Raw genomic sequence first — 22,979 nt, 5'->3', positions numbered from 1 at the left:
TCTTAATATACAGTAAATTACCGTGTTCAAACCTCAGTGATTTAGTAATATTATACCTCACATACACACAAAATCAAGCATGGCTAGGTGGGCTGTAGTACTATCAACACAATCTGCTTTGAAAACATAGCCATCACATTACTATTGTTATGAAATTTTACTATCCATGTCACAGCACTAGATTTATTTGGCACTTGCAGTCATGACTTGTTCTTCCGGAGGAATTCCTCTATAATTGAGCATTAGTTATTGTACCATTAAAATGCAGCGTTTCCGTAAATTTTAAACAGATAACAGCACTTTCTAGCAAGTGTTTTTTTAGATACAAGTTTATTACCTAGTTACAGGGAGAAAAAAAAACTTGGCTAAAAAAGTTTTTCCTTTTCTAGTTAAAATAAAATAAATGAGGTTAACAGAAAACATCCTGCCATTACTCCCAAAGGAATATTCCCCAACTACAAAATGAGCGAGCACCATTTCTGTAAATATAAATATTTTAAAACTTAATGTAATAATAAACAGTTATATAACATACATTTTCTCGTGTGATCTTTTGTATATTTATACTATAAGCATTGATACTTTATAAGTATTATTATCTATTTCTTTCATTTGTGGGTTTGGGTTCAACCTTATTAACAATGGCAATGGTCCAATAACCTGGTAGAAATATGCAGTGGGCACAGATTGCTTCAGCTCCAGGGCTTACTCTTATTTCAGATGTATTTCAGATATATTACTTTTATTTCAGGGTATTTCAGATGAGGAGTGGGCCCGTGCAGTTGAACTATTATTTTTCCACAAAAATGCCAAGAGACCGGGATGAATAGGCTCCTTTCATTATGCTCTGAAGGCAGAGGAAGACTAAAAGGTTCATGGCGAATTGTGTCCTTGCATAAACGTCAGAACAAAGTAAGGCTCCCTGTAAAAACATTTTCTTTACAGTCTTGGCAAGTATTTCCCTAAGAAATTCTGAAGAATTAAGCTCATGATGTCAGACATACTTTAGTGAGTGTGAAGGATTACATTTTGTATCTCTCTGCTGATCTACTCAGCACTATGGGCACCCAAGGCAGAAGTAACCTTTTGGTTACTTTGACCTTTCCTTAAAGCAAAGTACAGAATCATAATTACTCAGACTCTGAGTTCAGGATGTTGATTGATCAGAAAGACTGGCCCTTAGGCATGTAATGTAAATAACACTGCTTGCTGAAATCTTATTTCCATCCAAATATACATGCCAAAAGCAGAAAAAATATCTCTCAAGATCATCAAGAAGGCAGAGGATTTACTGGGATTTTACCCTGTAGACTAACTTAGTCAATATTGTAAAATTGGGTGTAGAATTAATAATATTAATTTGCATTGCAAATAATATTCTTGTTTCTATGAATATATATATGTCTATATCAAGTATTAGACTGCAGTATTACAATACTATTGCAGTCAAGTATTTTATATTAGACTGCAATCAGCATTACATCATTCCCTCTTTAACAAAACAACATTTAATGGGCAACATGTTATAAATGTAGTACATCACCCTTGTGGATTATAAAGAATTCATGGAGTTACTCTCAGTTATGGATAGAACAGTAATTTAGAAGAAAAAATATTAATTTTTACTTTAAAATAAATACCAGTCTCAAAATAGCTTACAACTGTAAACTCTTAAAAAGTTTCACACAATAGTCTATAATTTAAATTTCAAATCCTTAGAAGTATTGTAAACAAAATTGTATAAATAATAAGTAAATAAAATAATCAAAGGTGAATTGCCTTGAGAATAGCATCAGGCCTACAATTAAAGCTGCTATGGTTCAAGTATGGGAATGAACAGCTACCCTCTGGACTACACTCTTGCCCATCTGACTGTGCTGGTATTTAGCATTCAAAGGCACTGCCAATACAGCATTTACCTGAGGCAAACAGGGCCTGCAACACTTTGGCTTCAATTAGCATTCCAAAGCTCTCTTTGGAACAAATCACACATACAGTGAATTTCTTCCTGAACTCGGTATCATTCCCTTCATTTGTATTTTAGTTGCCATTGCTCAGTAGCTAATCCTGTTTTCTATTTCTCCTGGCCCAGTTTATTTCGACTTTACTTCTGTTGCACTACTTCTGAACCACATGGCAAACAGTTTCAGCAATGATACCGGTTATATAAACATTTTCTACCAAAGTTAACAGGGGTCTGCAACCCTTTGAAAGTTTAAGATAACTGTGCATTTCACTATTAAACCAGTACCTGCCAACTGAACTTTCCTATGTCAGTGTCTGACATAACATAGACACAACAAGCACTTTTGGGTTTTTTTCTAAAATAAAACAGTTTTACTCAGTCATTTTCAATTTGACTTTACTTTAGATATACTGCAATCAAATTAATTCTGACAAAGTAATAGAGTTTGGGCTGATGTTTGGATGTGACACCATTAAGGAAATCTGTGCTGCAAGAAGGAAATTTGCCAGCTGCTTCTGGAGGAAGCATCTTTATCACTGAGTCAGAAAGGAACCAACTGCTTAGCATAATTTTAAAGGCAGCTCTGCTGTCACAGCCATCATCACTCAGTTGATGTGTAAAAACCATTTATAAATATTAGCAATCATCTGGCATTTTTCAGAAGAACAGGAAAGTTAATCCTGTTTCCTGACTGAGTTCTGTATTGCATAATTACATTCTGACTACCTAAGTTCCCCTGCAATTTCAGTTAATTACAGTATTATTCTTACTTCCTGTCCTAAAATTATTTGTGTAGTAACCATATCCTCCTAGAGTCGAAGATGAAGTAAGCTCTGTGAATTATTTTGATTAATATGTAAAATGTTGTGCTATCATCTCACACAAAGCCCCACTACATACTGAATATTATTCCCAACTAAAAAATAAGTGTGAAACTTTCCAGCAATTACATTAATGTTCAGTAGCCCACATCTCAAGGGATGCTTTTGTTACTTGACTAACGGATATAAATCTGTATGTAACCAAAAAATATTTGTTCAGCCTTTTATTGAACATAATAAAACGAAAAAATCTTAAACCTCTCCAAAGAGGTAAAAGTACACAAGAAAAATATACATAGTACATAAAAGTATAGTCTTTTATTACTTGCCATTGCCTTTTCCTTTATGACAGTGTAGAGTTAACAGCGTAGAGAGCGATTTTACCAAACTCATCTGTTAAAAACTACTATTGCTACTTCTGAACATTGGAAAATCATTATATTTTCTTGGCAATCACAAAATTTAGAAGCATAACTATTTGAGAAGCACCGAGAGTATTTTCAGCAGACCAAACAGGGCTGCCCAACTTTATGGCAAAAGTGTATTTCAGGCATTACAGGATTTCTTAAAAAGAAAACTTTAATACATTTTTGGTGCAAACTCTAATTTTGTAATTAACATCAAACATTCTAACAGTGTCTACAGCACAGTAGTTTATCCCTGAACTATGCCATGAAGTAGCCATAAATCAGTCCATCATAGATTTCCTCACTCCTCCTAAACTCATCCTGACTCTGCATCTATTCCTCTGTACTGCCTCAATGCCTACTGTTTTCTTTCACATCCTTCTGTTCCACCCAGCAATGCTTTCATATTCCACTTGCACATAAAGTATTTTCCTATCTGAAAATACCCCACTTTGCCTGTCTCAGCCTTCTCCTTCTAATTGTTGATACCCAAAATTTCTTAGCGCTTTCGCTGTTGTTGCAACTTAAAAAAACAACATTTTTGTAAGGTTTGTGAGTTGACCCAATGAGTTGTTAAAAAACCCCCTTATAACTACTACAAAAATTATTTCATTCCAAGAAGGAAAAAAAAAAACCCAAAGTGCATCCTATATGCACAAAAATCATAGCCAAGGTAAAATATTCTTAGAATTATTTCAAAGCCAACACCACAAAAAATGTTTTTTGAGAGAGAGGATGATATTGAAAGACCTGGCAACTCACAAAGATAAACCACCATGACACATTTGAGAAACTACTAGTTTGAGTAGAAAATCTGAACGACATCGTCAGTCTGTTCTAGTATTCTCCCACCTGCAAAAGGAAACCACAGCTGCAAGTGGTGGCAGAGTCCAGAGCCCCTTTCCAGAGCCCCTGGGAGTTGTGTTGCCATAGTTGCAGTGATGGGCTGGGGTAGCCTCCAAGTGCCACCTGGTTACTCAACCCTTAGCTGAAGAGTTTTTTCCCAGAGGCAAGTAATTTGGTCTCTTCATGGGAACAGTAGCTATCCTAGGAGCAAGAACAGAATTAAGCCACTTCTATAGTCAGTTTTTCTTCATGGTCACTCTCCCTCTCTCTTTCTTGTTCTCTCCTCTGAACAGCTCCCCTTCCCTCTTTGTATGCAGACTGCAAGAATTGCATCTGGTGATACTTCTACAGTCTGCACTTTCTAACATCTTTCCTCGTCCTGAGCACGTAACATTCTGAGCGTGTTCTGAGCATTACACAGAAATTGGGAGAAGTTATTTCTACATCCTCACAACTGCCAATCTTTAGGTCATGCCCCAGACCCTATTTGTTCTCAGAAATTACTGAGAAGAAATTAGTAAGTAATTGAAGAAATTAGGTGCTGTAAATCCTATGCCTTTGAAACAAGTATTTGGAAAAGCTCTTTATGTTTTCTAAGGAGGAAAAGGCTGGACTCCTGTAATTATACAGCTGTTATATTTTCTAATGTTTATAAAATGGCAGAATGGGAACACAAAAATAAGTCTACATAAAGCACATGAGTAAAAACCGTTTCAGGTGCTTGCATTTAAAATTGTAGGCAATACCAGTTAAGGGAATTTGCAGTGCTAGAACATGCTGCAACACTGCCTGCCCAGGAGAATAACCTTGTTTAAAAGTTGTTGGGGGTTTTCTTTTAAGTTTTTTGTTTGCTGTTTGTTTTGGTGAGAGTTTTTGGGTGTTTCTTGTTTGGGTTTTTTGTTTTGAGGGTTTTGGGGTTTTTTGTTGTTGTTCTTGGTTTTGTTTTTTAAAGTTTCACTCTTGACATGCTTGTTTTGGAGCTCCTAAGGAGTGGGGAGTTCACATAAATGGGTTAAACACCTCCCATGCACTGAAGCAAGCTCCAGCCCTCAGATCTTTAGCCCAAGGAAGTGGAGAAATATCTGGCCAGCAAATTTTACATGCTGGAAGGACCTCCTCTGCCTCAGTATTAGTATGGTGGCAAGACCCTCTTATCCCTCATCAGCAGAGGAAAATCCCTTCCACATTAAGTACAATTATAGGTGAAAATTGGCTGCCAATTTTTGAAAATGTGTCACTTTAAGTTTTAAGGGAGGTGGTTTCCGTTTCAATTTTAAATATATCTCACCCATATGGGAATAATACACAATCAAATCCAATATTTTTCCTACTGCCTAGCAGCTAAGTTATTTACTTGACTTTAACAAGATGTTTCTTTCCTCTCCCCAAGTTTGAGAGCAAGCACAGGCTGAGATGAGCTGTGCTGCTGTATTAGGAGGCAGCCGCCTCCAACTATTTATTTGAAAAGGAGATTTGTATGTTAGGTGGGAAGGGAGAAACTTAGTGTAGGCTGGGGAAAGAGGGGAAAAAGTCAAGCTTTGCATTTTTCATTGTCATAAATAATAATTTTGAAACATAGGAATAGAAAATAGGAAACTTTCAGTGACTTGACACACCTCTATCCTACTGCTGGAAAATTAAGACAGTTCCATAAGCTGCATCTCCCCTGAACTAAAAACAATGTACAAAGGGTGCTAAGTTAGCCATGCAGACATAATGGCTATTAAAAAATGCATGCTGTGCAAATCTGTATGTTCAACCTACATCCATTCTTAAGACACTATATTGAAGACAAAACAAAATTTTACTTTGGACTGTTATTCCCTCCAAACTGTAGAAATAAAAATATAGCATGTTTACAATTTACATCTTCCTTCTCAGGAGACACAGGTAGAGAATTCATGCTTTCCAAAATGTAACCTTACACATCTGGCCAGCAAACATCTGGATATTTATCTTCACTCATCATTTCCTTCAGTGAGTCCAAAAACTGTCAGTTGTTTCAGCTGAGATTTAGCCCAAGGGAGTACAAAAAAAAGTTACATCCTTCTTTTGTCCAGGTTTTATAAACTGCTTTTTACCTTTTTCCCTAGGATATCAGTAAGTATAAAAATAAGCAGTCTGGATTCCTGTGACTGTAGTTTTTACTCTGTAACTATGAACTTCTGTAGTCACAGGGTGCATACATATACAAATTAAGTAATAATACAGTCATATCTGCAATGCATGCAAAATATCCTACACCTTCAAACAGGCTTATATATATATATATATATATATATATATATATATATATATATATATACACATATATATATTACATACTTCCAGTATAAATTTAAATCACAAGAAGAATACAGAATGATTTGTGAATAGGTTATATATCAAAATTTATGCCAATTAAACTTCAGATAGAAAAAAACAGGAAATGTATGATTAAGTAAAAGAAAAAACAAACAAACTTATCTTGCAGAATTATTGTAATGGAAGTACTGCCTTTGGTCTGAAGGTAGCAGCCTGAAAAAGTCATCCCTGAGTTAGTCCCTTGCTCTGCTACTGTGCTAGGAGTCTTATCATCTGCTTGTGCCACTCTTCCTCTCTTTTAAAGAAGTGAACAATAAAAATCATCTCCCTTGCAGAACATTTGCAGTTTGACTATGAAAAAAAAGCACCCTAAGGGACTATGTTATTATCAAAGATAGATACTGAGCAAAGGAAAATGTGAATAATTTCTGAATCGAAATTTGTTCATTCTTACTGTTCAGTAATTTAAAGACACTGCTGTAAAGTTTCCATATCTATGTCCCGATATCCAATCTGAAACTGCTTCACAAAAAATTTCAGAAAAGAAATGAAAAATTCAAACAATGTAAAGAGTTTTTTGAAGTTTTTTGTTTAGCTGAGGTTGCATGCAGTTCTTCCCAATAATTTATCTGAACCAGCTTCATGCTTTCCAACTTAACTCTGCTTGGTAAAGTTGAAGTGCTTTTACAAGAGAGGCAAATATAATAATCATACCCATATTTAAAAACAAAAAAGCAAACAATAATATTAGGGAGGGTAAATTCTATCATTTAGTGTAAATTTATTTTATATGTGTACTGAGAGCACTTTGCATATTGTCGTTTGCTCAATAGGAATGCTGCAGAGTGTTCATGACTCAGATTCCTTTTAACGATATGGTCCAAGGGAATCTGCTAATGATATAACAAGCTTACATACTAAATTCTGAATTTTTCCATAATATTTTTAGATATATTTTTCAACTTTAAATCAACTAAAAAATACCCCACATGTTTAAGTAGCAAAACAAAATTTATAATAAAAAAAGCCATGTTGAGTGGGTAAGAGACATCAGAAGAATAGCAAATCTGGAAATAGTAGGAAAGAATTGAGTGTTGGCTTTGACACGTTTGCCCATTCCTGCTTCACATCCATTCTAGCCAATGAACAACTCAGGAAGAGTTCCTTTTTTATATTGTCTGGGGATTTTTTTTGTATCTTAATCTCCAGTCATAAGTACATTAAGTTAAAAGATAGCTTGGGGTGAAAAACTCCTTTTATTTTTATTTCTGTAACACAGTATAGGTTACCAATTTTGAAAAATATAAGATTTTATTTTTATAACTACAGAATTTTAGGATCTCAGTATCTGTATGTGTTAATAGTGACTAAAATTTAAAATAAAATAAAATAAAGCATAAAAGCATGTAAAATATATGATGCACATATAAAGCATATATTTTCCTTACCACTGCTGTAAAATCAATAAAATACTACCTTTTTGACTCAATTTAACAGGCCAGTTACCAGGTGATAGAAGGCATGAACATGACACCATTGATGTCTGAAATGATTCCTTGTGAAAACATGTCACATGCCATAGTGTTACTACAGGCTGAGAGTTTGCACTTCCTTTTCCATACCTAGCAATAGCTTGACCCTCCTGAGCTTACAAAAACAAAATGGCAAGGTATGCTTATAATGACAGTGATATTTACGATATTTGCTCATTAAATCAAAAGGAATTCTTCTAATTTTATAGCAGTTAAAAGTAGCACAGGCAAATCTCCTGTGTTTTAAAGGTCACATGTCCAGGTAGTTGCACTACACAGTCTGTAGCAATAGCCACGCCATTTTACTGTCAGCATGTGTAATGTCCTCATCAGAAAGACGGAGAATGTCCACAGTTTTCTCAGAATGAAAATTTTTAAGGGTTTCTGGAAAAATTAGTAACTAGATAGAATCAAGAATTCTCCTCCTGGACCCCACAAAATCTTGCACTTCCTCATGCATACATACCAATTTGATTTGATCAGTCATGATTTTTGTTTCCCAGAAGCAAAAAGAAATTTTCTTTCCCATGTAGCCCTCAAAATAAGTAGCCCAAAGGCCATCATCTAGTCCTTAAATGCAAGTACTTTACAAAATCCAGCTAATAAAGACCATAAAACAGTGACTCCTAATTAGGATACCCGTCTTTCATACAACTTTTTACATGTGAACATGGTAGGTATCTTCTTGCAACAGGATGTTGACATTCTTTTGCACCTCTTCATTTATAATAAAAAAGTAATTTTACTTTTAAAATAGTTAGCATTGATGAATTTATTCACCTTTGACATTTACTGATCCTTGAGGAAAATTAATTGAGAAATAGTGTTGGTTATTAAAAGAAAAGTTGTACCAGAAAAGGATTTACTGATAATTTTAGCTACTAAAAAAGAAAGGAAAAGGGGTAAAAATCTGATTGATAGTTTTTTTTAAGTTGCATCTTCCACCAGCATGCTATCAATTTAGATAGAGTGTGATACAGAAAAGATTGCCTTTCCTACACTCAAAAAGCAGTTTTGGCAGTTTAAATACTTTATCAAGGCAATAAAGATACATTGACGAAAACATACAATGCAAAGAGCATTGCCCAGATACAGTAATGGTTTTTCTGCTCCAGACACACTTTAAATGCTAATTGCCAATCTTGAAATGTAAAGTAAAGTATTTTAAATAGTAATGGCCTCACTAGATTTTTAGCAAGAAAGGAAAACTATTACAGACATCGAGTTTCTGGAAACCTGAGTAACATCCTGAAAGAAACAGCTTGCCTTCTGGGGCTTGGGATGGAGTGCACTTTTATTCTGGGTTAAAAATGTATTCTAAATTTCTTATTGTTCTTGGTCCTAATACTGTAGAAATGGAACATATTAGCCACATCCTGCCAGGGAACTGAAATGTGATTCCAAACTCTTTAGAGGAGCACACCTGCCCAGGAGGAGTACTGGGTCTGTGTCACCAATTCACATGTCCCAGCCGAACAATCACATATGTGCCACAGGAACCACCTTACCTTTCCCTGCAGGTACACTGGCAAGAGGCTCCAAGCTAAATTCTGCACAGCTTGAAAAGAAATTTCAAAGAGCTGTTTGAAGTTGCATCTTCACAGTGCATATTAGCTGAAGTGCTGCTTCAGAGTGCAAGTGCAGAGATACCGTTCTGTTCATTTCTCTCTCCATGCTAAAACTATACAGACTGATAGAGCAGTAACGACCAGGCAATTTTTTACTAGCACAGAAGGAGAAAAAGACTTCTTTTTATAACAGAGAAAGCACAAGCGTCTCAGTGGGCTGTTTTAACAATGCCTTTCATTCCCCTAGGCCTCTGCTTCTACTTTAAAACTGTGACAAAAAATAGTTACCACTTCTGGCTGTTTGATGAATTACATGGAGCATGCTTTTACTCAAAATCTAATCCTTAAAGTCACAGTTTCACATCACAGATTAAAAAGAGTTGTTGTATTTAGTACCTTTTACTGCTGATCTGCTGATTTCAACAAATTGGTATGACATGGAGGTGACACAGTCCTCCAGCAAGAGGTGCAGAGCTGCTCTATCATAAACTGAGGTGGCATTTCCAAAATCACCGCAGTTGGTTTTGGTTTGAAATGAGCAGAGATTAAGTGATATTTTTGCAACTTCGTCAGGAAATAGATATTAACCTTTAGCTGAATTAAGTGACTTGACTTCAAATTAAGTCAAGGTAAACAGAAATGTATATTCTCAGGTAGGCTTCCACTTATATGTGAAATCCAGGTTTCTAGCATAAGATACATATTCAAAGTTTAAGACAAAAAAAAAAAAAAAAAAAAAAAAGGAAGAGAAGATAGACGTAGCTGGACTTCGCTCCTTCAATACGTAGCTGAACTACCAACCAAACATACAGTTCTCTCTCTTCAGCTGATGAAGTCACCTGATTGAAGTGGTTCTATAACATTTACGAAGCCAAACAGTGTACAAGAGAATTATTTCAAACCTTTTTTTCAGGCAAAACTTCAGTAAGATCTTCAAACTATTCAGAAGAACTAGCTTCTTCTCTTCCACACTAACTACAAAAAAAGATTCACTTTAAAACTTGGATAATTCACATTTTACTTTATGTTCTGTAACACCTTAAAAAATACAAGTGTTATGCACAATTTCATTAGTTTTCAGCAGCACACTTGAAACAGTTTGTCATATGAACTGTTTCCCTGCACAGTGAATTGGATGCTTTCATACTCACATTTCCACTCAGACGAAATGGGTTTTTTCTGTGTTTAAAATTTGAACACAGCCTAGAGGGCAGCAATAGCCAAGGATACGGATGTGTGAAGACAGCTGATTTTTTGAATTGCAAAGCCATGCTAATTTATAACAAACTTTCTTCTCCCACTTCACCACATTTTCTAATGTTTTACTTAAAAAGCATTTTGCAAACTTGCTTTTGTACAAGCCAATCCAGAACTTTTTCCTTAATCTGTGCACTCAGGAAAAACCCAGGCACTGCACACAGGAAAAAAGATGAAATTCTACAGTCTGGACACCCATACATCTAAATCCTATCTACATAGAGAGCCTCTAGAATGCCAATGTACTATGTAAATCCTTAAAGTAGGAAAATACATAATACTTTAAAAGATTATTAACCTTGTGCTGGCCACTTTCCCAACCATAAAATGACAAACAAGGAAAACAGAGGAATAGTTTCTTTTTCATTTTGTACTGGGGAGCTTGCCAGGTCTTTTCATGGCGGGAGGTTGAAAGAAGACAAATAGTGCTGAGAGGAAATGGAATTAGCACCTGAATTTTGGCATAAAAATTGTGTCATAATATTGTCTGCTCACACTTTCATTACCGTGTATTTCATGATATTTAAAAGATACTGTCTCTGGAATCAGAAAAAAAAAAAAAAATAGATTGTTTCTGTATTTTATCAAGGTCTAATTCAGAACAGTCAGGGCTTTCTCTCCCAGTATCCTGTGGGGGAAAAAAACCAATTACAAGATATTTACAGAAGTCCTATAAGAATCATGGCAAGCATAGTGTTGAATCCAGACCATGGAGTTGAACTCCTCACCTATAACAAAAAGCCATGCCCTACCCTTCACTACACTGTATTCCCACTCCAGACCACATCCTACAGCAGCTAGAAAGAGGAAAAAATCCGCAGCCAATCACTTTGTCTGACATCCAACCTATTGGCAGATTTGTTACTACCATTATTCTTAATTATCTCTGACATTTAAAATACCTAGAAAATCCATTCACACATAAATGTCTTTAGGATATTCAAAAATTAAAATTATGCAAAAACTCTCTAGTGAAATCCATGTTATTTCCATCTTCTGAGCTCTTCAGGTTACAGAGAATTTTCAGAAAGTCAATTATTATGTCACCACATGTGAAGTAAAATAGGAAGAGGCTTTAGCTATCTGCATATGCCACAATAAAATTAACAGACTAAATGAGCCAATCTCACCTCATATCAGGACATTATTCTTGCCAGTATACAAGAAGTAAGTATTTCAAACAACAGGAACTTGTTATGAACAATAACAATACAAGCAGGGTACTATAATTTTATTGGACTCTAGACATTCCATATCAGGAAGCCTCATTGCAGATGATGTAGTTTTCCAGTGAACTTTCTCAAGAAAATGTATGTTTTAATATGAAAACGAATGGCAATATCTTGATTTGCTAAGATTGAATTTGGTCTTCTACAAATTCAGTGTTGACTCAAAAAAAATAAGACACATAATAAAGGAGCACCTCTTCATGTAAAAACATAAGAGAATGGTAAAAGACAAGTTACAAAACCAAATATATAGAAATTAAATAATTATGTACTTTATTTACAGTCAACTTGAATAGAAATTAATGAGTCATAATCACCTGAACCATGTACTTATCTTAATTCATATTGTATTGTCTGCAGGTATTAGACTAGAATCAATCAGAAGACAGAATAGAAAATATGACAATCAGCTACTGCTTTTGCTAATTTTGTGAGGCTAGTAAGGACAGAATTTTAATATCCTGCTCTCATAAGCCTGTTTAAAAAATAAGAAAAAAACAACAGCAAAAAAATGTTTTCTGTACCATTCATAAAAAGGGAATATTTTTCTCTTAATGACTGTGTATCAATTCCCTTTGCAATCAACACAAGCTGTGACAAGAAAAAGAACAGAGCCTCATCCAGTCACTTGACAGCTCCCAACATTTTCTATCTTTCACTGGGGTGAAATCAAACTTGTTTCATTTTGGATAATCAATATGGTACTGAATTTCTAGTCAGGTAAACAACAGTATTTTCCTACAGGTAAAAATAAGCCTAAAAATACCACCACCACTCAACCCTGTCTCCCCTTGGCATGTAAAAGAGCATCACAATTTGCTGTATTTCTAGGGGAATACAGATTTCCTGAAAAGCAAATCTTGTAAGAAAAGTCAGATGTCATGTTATTATAATGAACTTCCCATAAATCCAAAACCCTGTAAATAAAAAATTACTTCAATATAGTATCAATTGTTAATACAATATCTACATAAGTCCATGTTAATATACTTAGTTCAGACAAGTACATTATAAAATGCAGATGAAAGGGGCACTTCAAAGGCAGGAATGGGTCAGATAAATAAAGACAGTACAATCATATGATTTCAGTACACCCTCCAAAAATGATCAGCAAATATAGATGGTGAAGAGACTTTGAGCCTCTGAGCTGTGGTTTCTTCTAACGAGGTTAAATTCACCTCCTCATGTAACAACACACAGTATTGCATTGGTATCCAGTAACACATTAGGATTAATATTACTACACAGTACATATGTAATTATCAGAAAGAACAGGAATGGACTTTACTGTTGTACATTCCAGTGATTTTAACTGCATCAATCTTGAGACACTATCTGTGCCAATTTATCCACTCTGGCTCCTTATAAAACAATGAGTTACCTGCCTGTGCACTACTGACTCAGAAAATTGTCTGCTCTCTCTCAAGTCTCCATTTAATCCCATAGATTCTCAGCTAGCACATCTGGCTTATATCCTGCTCCAAGGCTAAGCTGACCCTATGACTACTGAGTTGAATTGTTAAGAAAGAAATGCAACACAACCTTGTTTTTTAACATGGTTTATTTCAGTGATCTTATGCACACAGTCTCCATACGTGATATTTTTTTCAGAACTGAGTGGGTTGTGAACTGCAGCATGGCATAGGAAAGAGCAGCCAAAAACTTCTGAAGTCAGTTCTGCTGCTGAAGGAACTGTAACAAAAGATGCTCACAGGGAGAAGAGGCAGAAGCAATTTAAGTCATGGCTAAGAGAAACACCCTTCTAAAAGAAGTTCTTTAAAACAGGAGTTGAAAAGTTCACAAAACTTCCAATTATTTGAAGCCTTAGAAAAGTTTCTCAACACCCTCAGCTGAGACATTTTGTCACAGTCTGAGGCATGGTCTTTTGAAGGACAATGCCAACATTAGTTTTCACGGTTTCTTTCTTTGTCCTCTGACCCTTCAGAAGCTGGCCTTGGCCAAAAGGTCAGTCTCACGGGGTGGGGGAATCTGAGAAGCTTGGACTCTATTGCTTTACAATACACCTGGTGTAGAAGGCTCATTTCTCATCCACTATAAATAAATTCAGAATTATTAAGAGACACACCATTAACTTGAAATTTTATGTAGCAGCTGGGGAATCTGCTGAGGATATACTCACCAGTTGAGGTCTATTTTATGACCTCAGATGTAACTCAAACCATCAGCTCATATTGGCTCGGCCCTTCGCTGACAGGGACCGTGTCACGTATCCCGCAGGGCGGCTGGAAGCCACCAGCGGACAATGGGGCGAGCGGCTGACACCGGCCAGCGGGGCCCAGGCAGAACAATGCAGCTGCTGCGGAGGTTGGCCCTGCCGAAGGAAACTCGTTTCTCCCAGGTTGTCTGAGGGGAGGGACGCTGAAGCAATGGAAATTCCCCAGCAGTAAAGGAGAACAAAAGAAGAGGTGTTAGAAGCTGCTGTTGAGAAGAGACGGCTTCTTCCAGGGCCTGACAGAGGAGAGATTCCCTCAGCTGACAGAAACACACTCTGTTCTGCAGGATGCGATCCTCCAGGAAGTGTAGATCAAAAACTACTCCGTTACAGAGCAACAGAGCCTTGCAACCCCCACTAGAGCAGAGGGTTGAACACACAGCTGTTGCCAAGGGACCTGCTCAGGCCAGGGGTGGCCCTGGATCCAGTAGAGCCCTCCACACCAGAGCTGGGCATCAGACACCTGCAGCCAGGACCTGGGCTCTGCACCAGCACCAGTGTTTTTGCACGGATCTGGAATTTTCTAGATTTCCCCTGTGATTAAAAGGTGTGGCTGCTGAAGAAATCAGTTTCCAGAGTTTCCAAATTCCTTACTGCTGTTGTTATTTGTCTGCAACAGGAGTATCCGTGAGGCCAGGGCACGGGGAGGGTGTGCTGTGGCTCAGCGCTGCTCTGGGACCACCAAATCCCCGTGACTAGCAGGACTAACTCCACAAGGTCTCTGCACCTGGAGAGGAAACTTGAGGAGTAATCCATATATGCTAGATTTAAATACCTGGTAAAAAGCCTTCAAACCCACACATATCCTTCCCTAAAAAAATGTTTTCAAGGAAAACCTGTGATTTTATAGCATACTTTTTTTAGTAGTACAGCCATAATGGGTGTTTTTACTGAAACAATGGGAAAAGTAACATAGATTTATAAATTCATTAAAATGCCATAAGAAAGAGCAGTGTCTAAGTAGAACCGTTGACTGCCATGGCTTTTGGATGAGACCCAGAAGAATGCTGGAGTAAGTGGTGAAGCATTTTATTTTCTAACCTTTCAGTGGCTACTGCAAACAATGGAAAATACAAGTACATACTTAGAATAACTCTATCCTTTGCAAAATGAGATCACACCTAAAAATACTTCCTTTTGTTGCTGTATAACTTCAGTTTAGGATAATAGCTATTACATGCATATAGTGAAGAGGAAAAAATATCTCCTCAAATGCTGGGTAAAAATTTTATATTGCAAAGTAGAGTTTCTACTACAGAAGAAACTTTAAAACCTGTAGTGATTCAAGACAATTTATGAAATACTAGAATGAAAAATCTAGTTATCCATGGACAACATGAAATAAGGTAATAAAAATGTCAAGGGGTTGAGCTACTAAATTATTGCTAGAAGCCGGGAAAAGCTATATGATGATGATAATTCCTAGTATCAAAATTGTATCAAGTTCTAAGAAACAACTCAAAAATGTATCTGAATTTTAGTTTTTCAGTTTGAAACAATTAGGGCTAGCCCACACAGCTTGAACTTCCTGGGATATACATGTGCTATTAATTTTTAACTTTGCTGTAGGATCCAAGCCTGAATCACCAGGCCCTGTCACTTTCTAGTGCAAAGGTGTTTTTTGTCTGCTTGTACCAGCAACTTTTCCAGTGCCCTTTCTTCTGAATTTGAAAAGATATTTTTCCTGACTTTTTAAAACTATCTCCCTGAATTTCCTCAGCAACTTCCAATGCAGCTGACTTTCACAGCTGTGTTGCCATGCTACAGATTTCATCGTGTGACCAGAGAAGAGTGTTGGTTAAACAAAAATCTCCACTTAAGACTGATTTTCTACAATGCTTCATCAGTTCCCTGCTATGTAGCATGAATCTAACAGCAAACAATAGTTCAGTAACCTGAAGAAGAGTAAATTAACATTTATAGAATAGCTCAGCACTGACCTTCCTAAGAGAAGAGAAGCATTTTCTTAAAAGTTTCTTCAACTCCATTACATATAGAATTGGCTTGATTTTATTTCCAAAACACCTATTGACATTGATTCCAAAGTATTCAATCAAAACAAGAACAGAGAAGAGTAAATGCAAAGTTGCTTCAGGAACAGAAATATATCCATTGCTTTAGAGAGTGCAGAGATGGCCCTGTTCCCTTCTCTGCCAGTGGGAATTTTACCACTGACTCCAGAGAAAGCTCAGCCAAGCTAGTGATTTTCTAACACTTGAAGACAATTATTTTTATTTTAAAGCACAGGAATAGCCTCCTGCTCTTGTGCAGTTCTTAGCCTGAGGCTGCAGCCCTGCCAGCACTGTTAATGTCATTGTTTGTGAAGTGTATTCCCAGTCTCCATACACCCACGCAGGGCTCCCAGCTCCCGGCTGTGATGTCCCCCTCGACACATTGTTCCAGCTCCCCCTGCTTCCTCACCTCCCGCCCCGTCCCCCCACCATTGTTATCCCTTTACACCCACCCTGCATTGTTCTCACACCCGTCTGCCATCCCCACCTGGGAGGGACCCTTCCTCTCTCCCACTCCTTGCAGCAGCTCAGGCTCCTTTCTTACCTACTTCCATATATTCCACTGACTACTGGCAGCAGAGCATTTTCCCTTTCTGAAAGCAAATTACATAAAATATCATTACTACAGCCCACAGCTTCTGCAAGCTTTGGGCACTTGGCTTTGAGAAACCCAGTCCAAAGCCTCTTAAAGAATGAAAATATTTTTATTTCATTGCTACAGACTCTAGGTCAGGCCCAGAACTAGGAATTATAGAAAGTGTTATTGCATTTTCAGATATATTTTCAGGATATAAAAGGCTAGAGCTGATACTTGTTTTCACTATGGAACCAAAATATGTAATGAGACACACATATATGTACAGAAATGGCTAATATTATTTACACAGGCTCCATTATTTTGGCCACCTTGCTTTTTACTGCTCTCTAGTTTGTACATCCATCAGATCCCTTTGAAATAGTATCTGCACTTCGCTAGATTTTTCATACAGATATATAGGGAAATTGAACCCAAATTTTTATGTACTTACTATTTTTTCCCTTACTTTTTTTCACAATGCTTCACTTTCTCTGTTACACTGCTTTCCAAATGCTACTCCTTCCTTCCACAAAAGCATGTTTACTGTATAGACTATGATGCATTACCTGTTTTCCATGCTAAAGGTTTCTTTGCTAACCCTTGAAAAGAAAAGCAGCTATATATGCTTAGAGTAGATCAACTATAGAAACAAAAATGAATACCTCACTTTATTAATAAACTAAAGTATTTTGCATATTCAAACACAAAAAACTTGTAAAGTCTTACCATGGCTCATGCGATGAAAGCAGTAGTATGCAAAGTCCACTCCCAGAAGTGTCAAATACCATGTCCATGGTGAGTCCCAGGGCAGTTCAAAGAGTCTGTAGTTATTCCATACGTATATGTAACTAATTAACTCAATACTTCTGAATAAAATACTGAAATAGAGATCCAAAAATTTTTATCAGTTATTCTGTCAGTTTTCATTTCAGAACATTTTATATATTTACAATTTACCAGCTGGAAATCTTTTTACAACACATAAAACCAGTCTCCAAGCTCTTCAACCTCTGTCAAGTAACATTACTATTGACTTCAGCAGAACCTTTGCTTAGTCTGCAAGGTTTCAAAAACCAATTCTAACCTACTCATCACCTATGTTATGGCATTAGGTACACTCAAAGGCTGAAGCACTCCTGTGCTCTGCAGGTGTTATGATGTTCCTGTTTTCCCAAAACTGGAAGAAACCCATATAGGGACAGGATAGCTGTTCCTGGCCTAACACACACTCAGCACTGAGACCAGGAGAAGAGGAGAGAATGCAGTGCTGGAATGGGCAGGCCAAACCTAGTAGTAACTCTCCACAGCTGCTCAGATTACTACAAATTTGGCTTGCCATGGTCACGCCCTCCTCTCAGAACCCTACTACCTGATTTCACCAATTGGAGCCCTGAGCTACCTCCAAAAAAATTACTTTGATTTTGCTGGGTGAGATTTTGGGTGAATCAGGAAGCATTAAACCCAGGTTTGAATGGTGAGAGGCTGTAGGCACTGGGATGGCCCAGGTGACAATTGGTTTTGGTAGCTATGAAATGGTGACTCAGATGCTGATGGATATATATTTAAACTGGCAATTTTCTAGAAGAAACCAGTCCATAGCAGGATTTGTAGCAGATTCCTCACATCATCTCCTACTACTCTCCTTTGTTGTGTTGCTGAAAATGTAGTGAAACAGTGGTGAACTGAATTAAATTGGCCTCTGAAAATCAGCAAACAGAAAAAAAGAGAAGTGGGGGAAAGATAGAAAAGTCACAAATATCCCTTTTTTATATATCAATGGGTGACATTCACCTCAGTTTAGGGCCTAAGAGTAAGAAATGAGATAATCACACACACAAAATGTGTTTCTCAGATGTTATGCTGCTGCTGTTCTGTGGTGGGGAGGTAGAAGAATTATCAGCCACACTTTTGTACAACATTGTGCAAGATTTTAAAAGTGTATAAAACATATTCATAGTTGAAGAACGACTCTGGGATACAAATCCAGGGAGCTTCCAAAGAACACTGCAGATAGCACACCTCTAGACACTACTTAAATAGAAGTGGCAACAAACTGCACGTAAGTGTTTCAGCCATGCAAAATCTCATCCAAAAGACAGACCAACTTCTCTATTTCACTTTAGTCTCATCTAGAACTTCACCTTACATTGAAATCAGCTGAGAGATTCCCTGTGCATCTCTGTCACATCTGCTCATTCTTGCCTCAGTACCATTTCTGAGGTATTTCTTTCAATACCCTCCCTTTTTTGCCTAGTTTTTTTTTCAGCTAGATTATTATTTATATAGTTTGATATAGTTTGATATTTTTGACAGCGTGGCCAGAAAAATACTAGAATCTGCAAAACTAAAAAAAGGATATATATTCCTTCCCCTTTAAAGACTTTTTTCACACATCTGGAAAACATCCCTGAAAACAGTCTGGCCATGCCCTGTCCTTTTGGGCAGCTGCACTGAAACAGAAGGGAAGCTCAGTAAACATGGTTGGTTGAGCTTACAAGCCATCCCCTGTGCTATAGCTGAACTCCATCTTTTTGCTTTAATCTCTTTACTCAGAGATTTTATACTCCTGGCATTTGCACCTCTTCCCATAAGTATTTTGAATAAAGCTAGAAGAAAACACCATGAGTTTCTGTGGTGCTAGTTTCACTAGTAATGAAGAAAAAAGTCATCTGAAAATCCCAACCTCCCAATAAGAGCCTGCAAGCATAGTAGTATCACATCCACCATTTTATCCTAAGAGCTGAAGCACTGCAAGTAGTTGTTGCTCAGAAGAAAAGAACTAATATTTTTTCCACAGGTGCACATCCTACCTACACCTCATACCCAGCTTTACTACAATCATACAAATTTTTCTCTTGAATGAAACCAAGACACAACAAACCCCATGAAATTTCATTTCATTTTAGCAGCTTGACCATGAAGAATTTCTCTTGACTAGCAAGAACAGGTGTATCTACCACTTCAAAAACAACTTGGCTATGTCCAGAAGGTTGACCATACACACCTGGAACATGTTTAATTTTCATAAGAGCTGTGTTCTATAAATATTTTTAAAGAAGATTATATGTGTCCAAGCAGATTTTTGCTATTCACCTCATGAGGAATTTGTAAAGTTCAGTATAAATTCTCAATCCATTTCACAACAGGTCAGAAGGGAGCTGATATTATTCAAACACAAAGAAATGGGCATTTCTTAACATCTTTTCAATGACCAGGAAATTTAAAACACCTCTTGCAACATACAGTATCAGTTATTATTAGGTACTGTTTTCTTACTTTATTCTTCTGCTTTTATTAACATATAATGCTTTTGCAGTACATCCAAAGATATGTGACCTGGAACATTTCCTTCATTTTTGATCAGTTTTCAGTATTTCACCCTTGAGTTCTTTTTTTTTTTTTTTCCATAGGCTGAGGCGAAGGTGTAAACCTTGAGCTAACCCTGCAACACATTTTTCATATATGCAATTTGCTCTACATTCTTTTCTTCATGCTTGAATCACAACTCTACAGCACATAACGTTACCTGATTACTGTAATTAATTTAGAGTAATCCATCATATTACTAGGCAGTGCTGGAGAAAGAAGAGTTGCTTAAATAAGTATTTTTTTTTAAATTTACAGTGTGATAGGAAAGACCAGAGCTTGCATTCAATTACAATTCCTAAAGTTCACTTGGAGTTTTAAAGGTTTATATTCCCCCTTTTTTCCCCCCTCAAGTTCCTTTTTCACTTCTTGAATATACAAGGAGAACTTAAGAAAACTTTATTTCCTCATTTAAATGTTGTAATCATAAATGTGATAGAAGTGGATAGGTAAGGCTTTTGTCATCTAGTCCAATCCTCTGCATAAAGAACAATAAATCCTAAAACAGACAGACTGTATAGAAAACTTTATTATATACATTACATAGATTTATCTTTTTGGATTTTGAACATCGCTGCTGAAAAATTTCTTACGATGTGCAAAGCACACTTAGGCAACTGTTATGACCTTGAGAGTTCTTGTCTCCTTGTTTCTAAAGATCATACGTACTTTAATTAATGGTAATAATATTTGTTTTTAATAAACCATTTCCCCCTTCCACTGGGTCAGATTATCACTTCCTCTAATTAAAAAAGTCCAAGAAGGAAATTCTGGGAGATGAACTCTCCATGTGGAAATGAAGATCTACTTATTCTAGATCCCTATGGGATAATGAAGGGGGGAAAAGTGGAAGAAATTCAATCGCAAGAAAAGGCAACTGCCCATTTCAAATAATACAAGGTCCTGTTTTGCTTCCTCCAGCCATAGAGCCTGAAACCACATCTTTAGGAAACTCCTTCCATGGTGCCCAGGACAGTCACCAAAAATGAAAAGGTCAGAGACAGGAACTGTTGTCTCTTTTCCGAGCATGGAGGAAGATCTGTGTACCAAAAGTGAATAGTCCAAGGAAACTGCCTCAGCTCTCACCACTATTGCAGTCACCACCTCACATCACACTGGGAACTGACCTGGTGCCCCTGAGCTAAAAACACAACCCTACAGCTGGACCTACAAAAGCTGTGCTCTCAAGGGCTGTAACAGACTTGCATCCTTGGAGGTCAGGCACAGAGGGAAGCATGTTAAGACGCCCTGGTCACAAGGTTATATTATCATTAAAAATAGTGAGACCTTACTACTACAGTTTCCCTGGGTTAAATAAATTCTGTTTTCCTAGCCTGATTCAAACTATATAAATGTAAAGTTTCAAAATGCTGAACAAAGGCAGTTTCTAATAATTCGAAGTTATTCAAACCATTTATGTAACAGCAGGACACATGAATAATTAAATTCTCTGTAAGATTTTATTTCAGAATGGAAATCATAAGGATTTCCATTTCCAAGGAGACTCATAGAGGTTTCTTTTCCAGATAAAACACTGGCTCCAGCCACAATTGAAATAAACATTTTGATAACGTGATTTCAGTAAAGAGAAGAAGGGGGAAGGAGGTAGACGAGCCTTGAGAAAAGATTCATTTGTAAAGCAAAGCAAATCTGCTGCAACTGAAATCCCCTTTTATTTCCTGTACAGGTGCCAGGTCTTGAACAGACACCCAATTTATTACCTTGTCAGCTGACTTATTAGGGTTGACACAAATCGAGCTGAAATATGCCTGACACACTGCAGTCAAGGCTTTTTTCACACTTTAGCACAAAGCCAAACTTTCCACAAGGTGGAAGGAAAGGGAGAGGGAGTTGTGGGAGTTCTATTCCCTGTTTTCTATCATCAAGATGAATATGATCTCCTCTCCCATTCTTAATATGCAAAACCCAAGGCTAAAGAATAATTCACCAAAATGATACAGCTGGGAAATTATTATCAGGCTCTGGAAAATCCTTGATTACAGGAAATAGCACCTACATTTTGAGAAAATGCTCCCACCAGACACAAAGGCTGAATCAAAGACTCTCCTCTTCCTCAGTATGGCTTTCTTCTCCAGCATTTTAGCCTAAACAATACAAACCTCCAGTTTTCCTCAAGGGCAAAGGAAAATATAAAATTCAAATTGAAGTAAAAGGGAGGTGACCCAGGTATTTGTACTAGTTGCATTTTACACATTATTGCACAATATTTTGCCTGACAGAGTTGCCCTTTTATTCACCAAACCTATTCATGTTGCACTTCATTTTTTATTCCCTAATTTATGACATTAATATTAATTTACAGTAGTGGGTGGCATGAAATGTGAAGCAAGAGGTGTCTGAAGAAAAATAGCAACAGTGCTACACTTTTTTATGAAGTTCTAGTCTTGCTACATAATTCAAGTCACTTGTTTATCTTTGCTCACAAATAACTAATTTTACAGTTGTATCAGTTAAAAATACAACAGAGATATTTTCATGAGATGTTCCATTGCCTTCAGTGATATAATCCACAGTAGTAAATCATTATGCCCTAAGTTTATGAAAGGTCTTCAGACACATTTAATTACATGTTATCTTTAAAAGACTAAAAAGTCTACTTTAAAACCTTCAGTACAACTGAGCTTCTGGCACTGTAGCTTATTCCTCTTCTTTTATGAAAATGGAAGTTGTTTTTTTTATACCTATTTATACCTGCCCAGCACTGGGGGCAGTAAAGTAAATTATATTCCAGTATCTTCAGGATACACTGGACTGGAATATTCTACAATATTCCTACAAGGCAATTTTTGCTCCTGATTTTTCAATATTTGTACAAGTATCACATGACTTTAATACAAATG

General features: G+C 36.8%; 1 protein-coding gene across 1 annotated transcript in view; it reads right to left on the bottom strand.

The window, feature by feature from the left end:
• Nucleotides 1-22,979, bottom strand: part of AGMO (alkylglycerol monooxygenase) — a 190,526-nt gene that overhangs the window by 153,506 nt on the left and 14,041 nt on the right. The window contains exon 3 of the mRNA XM_021538314.3: nucleotides 17,479-17,630. Coding sequence (XP_021393989.1) covers nucleotides 17,479-17,630 — 152 coding nt within the window. The remainder of the gene's footprint in view (nucleotides 1-17,478; nucleotides 17,631-22,979) is intronic.

The sequence above is a fragment of the Lonchura striata genome, chromosome 1 (genome assembly GCF_046129695.1).
Source record: "Lonchura striata isolate bLonStr1 chromosome 1, bLonStr1.mat, whole genome shotgun sequence".
NCBI classification, from domain to species: domain Eukaryota; kingdom Metazoa; phylum Chordata; class Aves; order Passeriformes; family Estrildidae; genus Lonchura; species Lonchura striata.
This window is presented reverse-complemented; position numbering and strand designations above follow the sequence as displayed.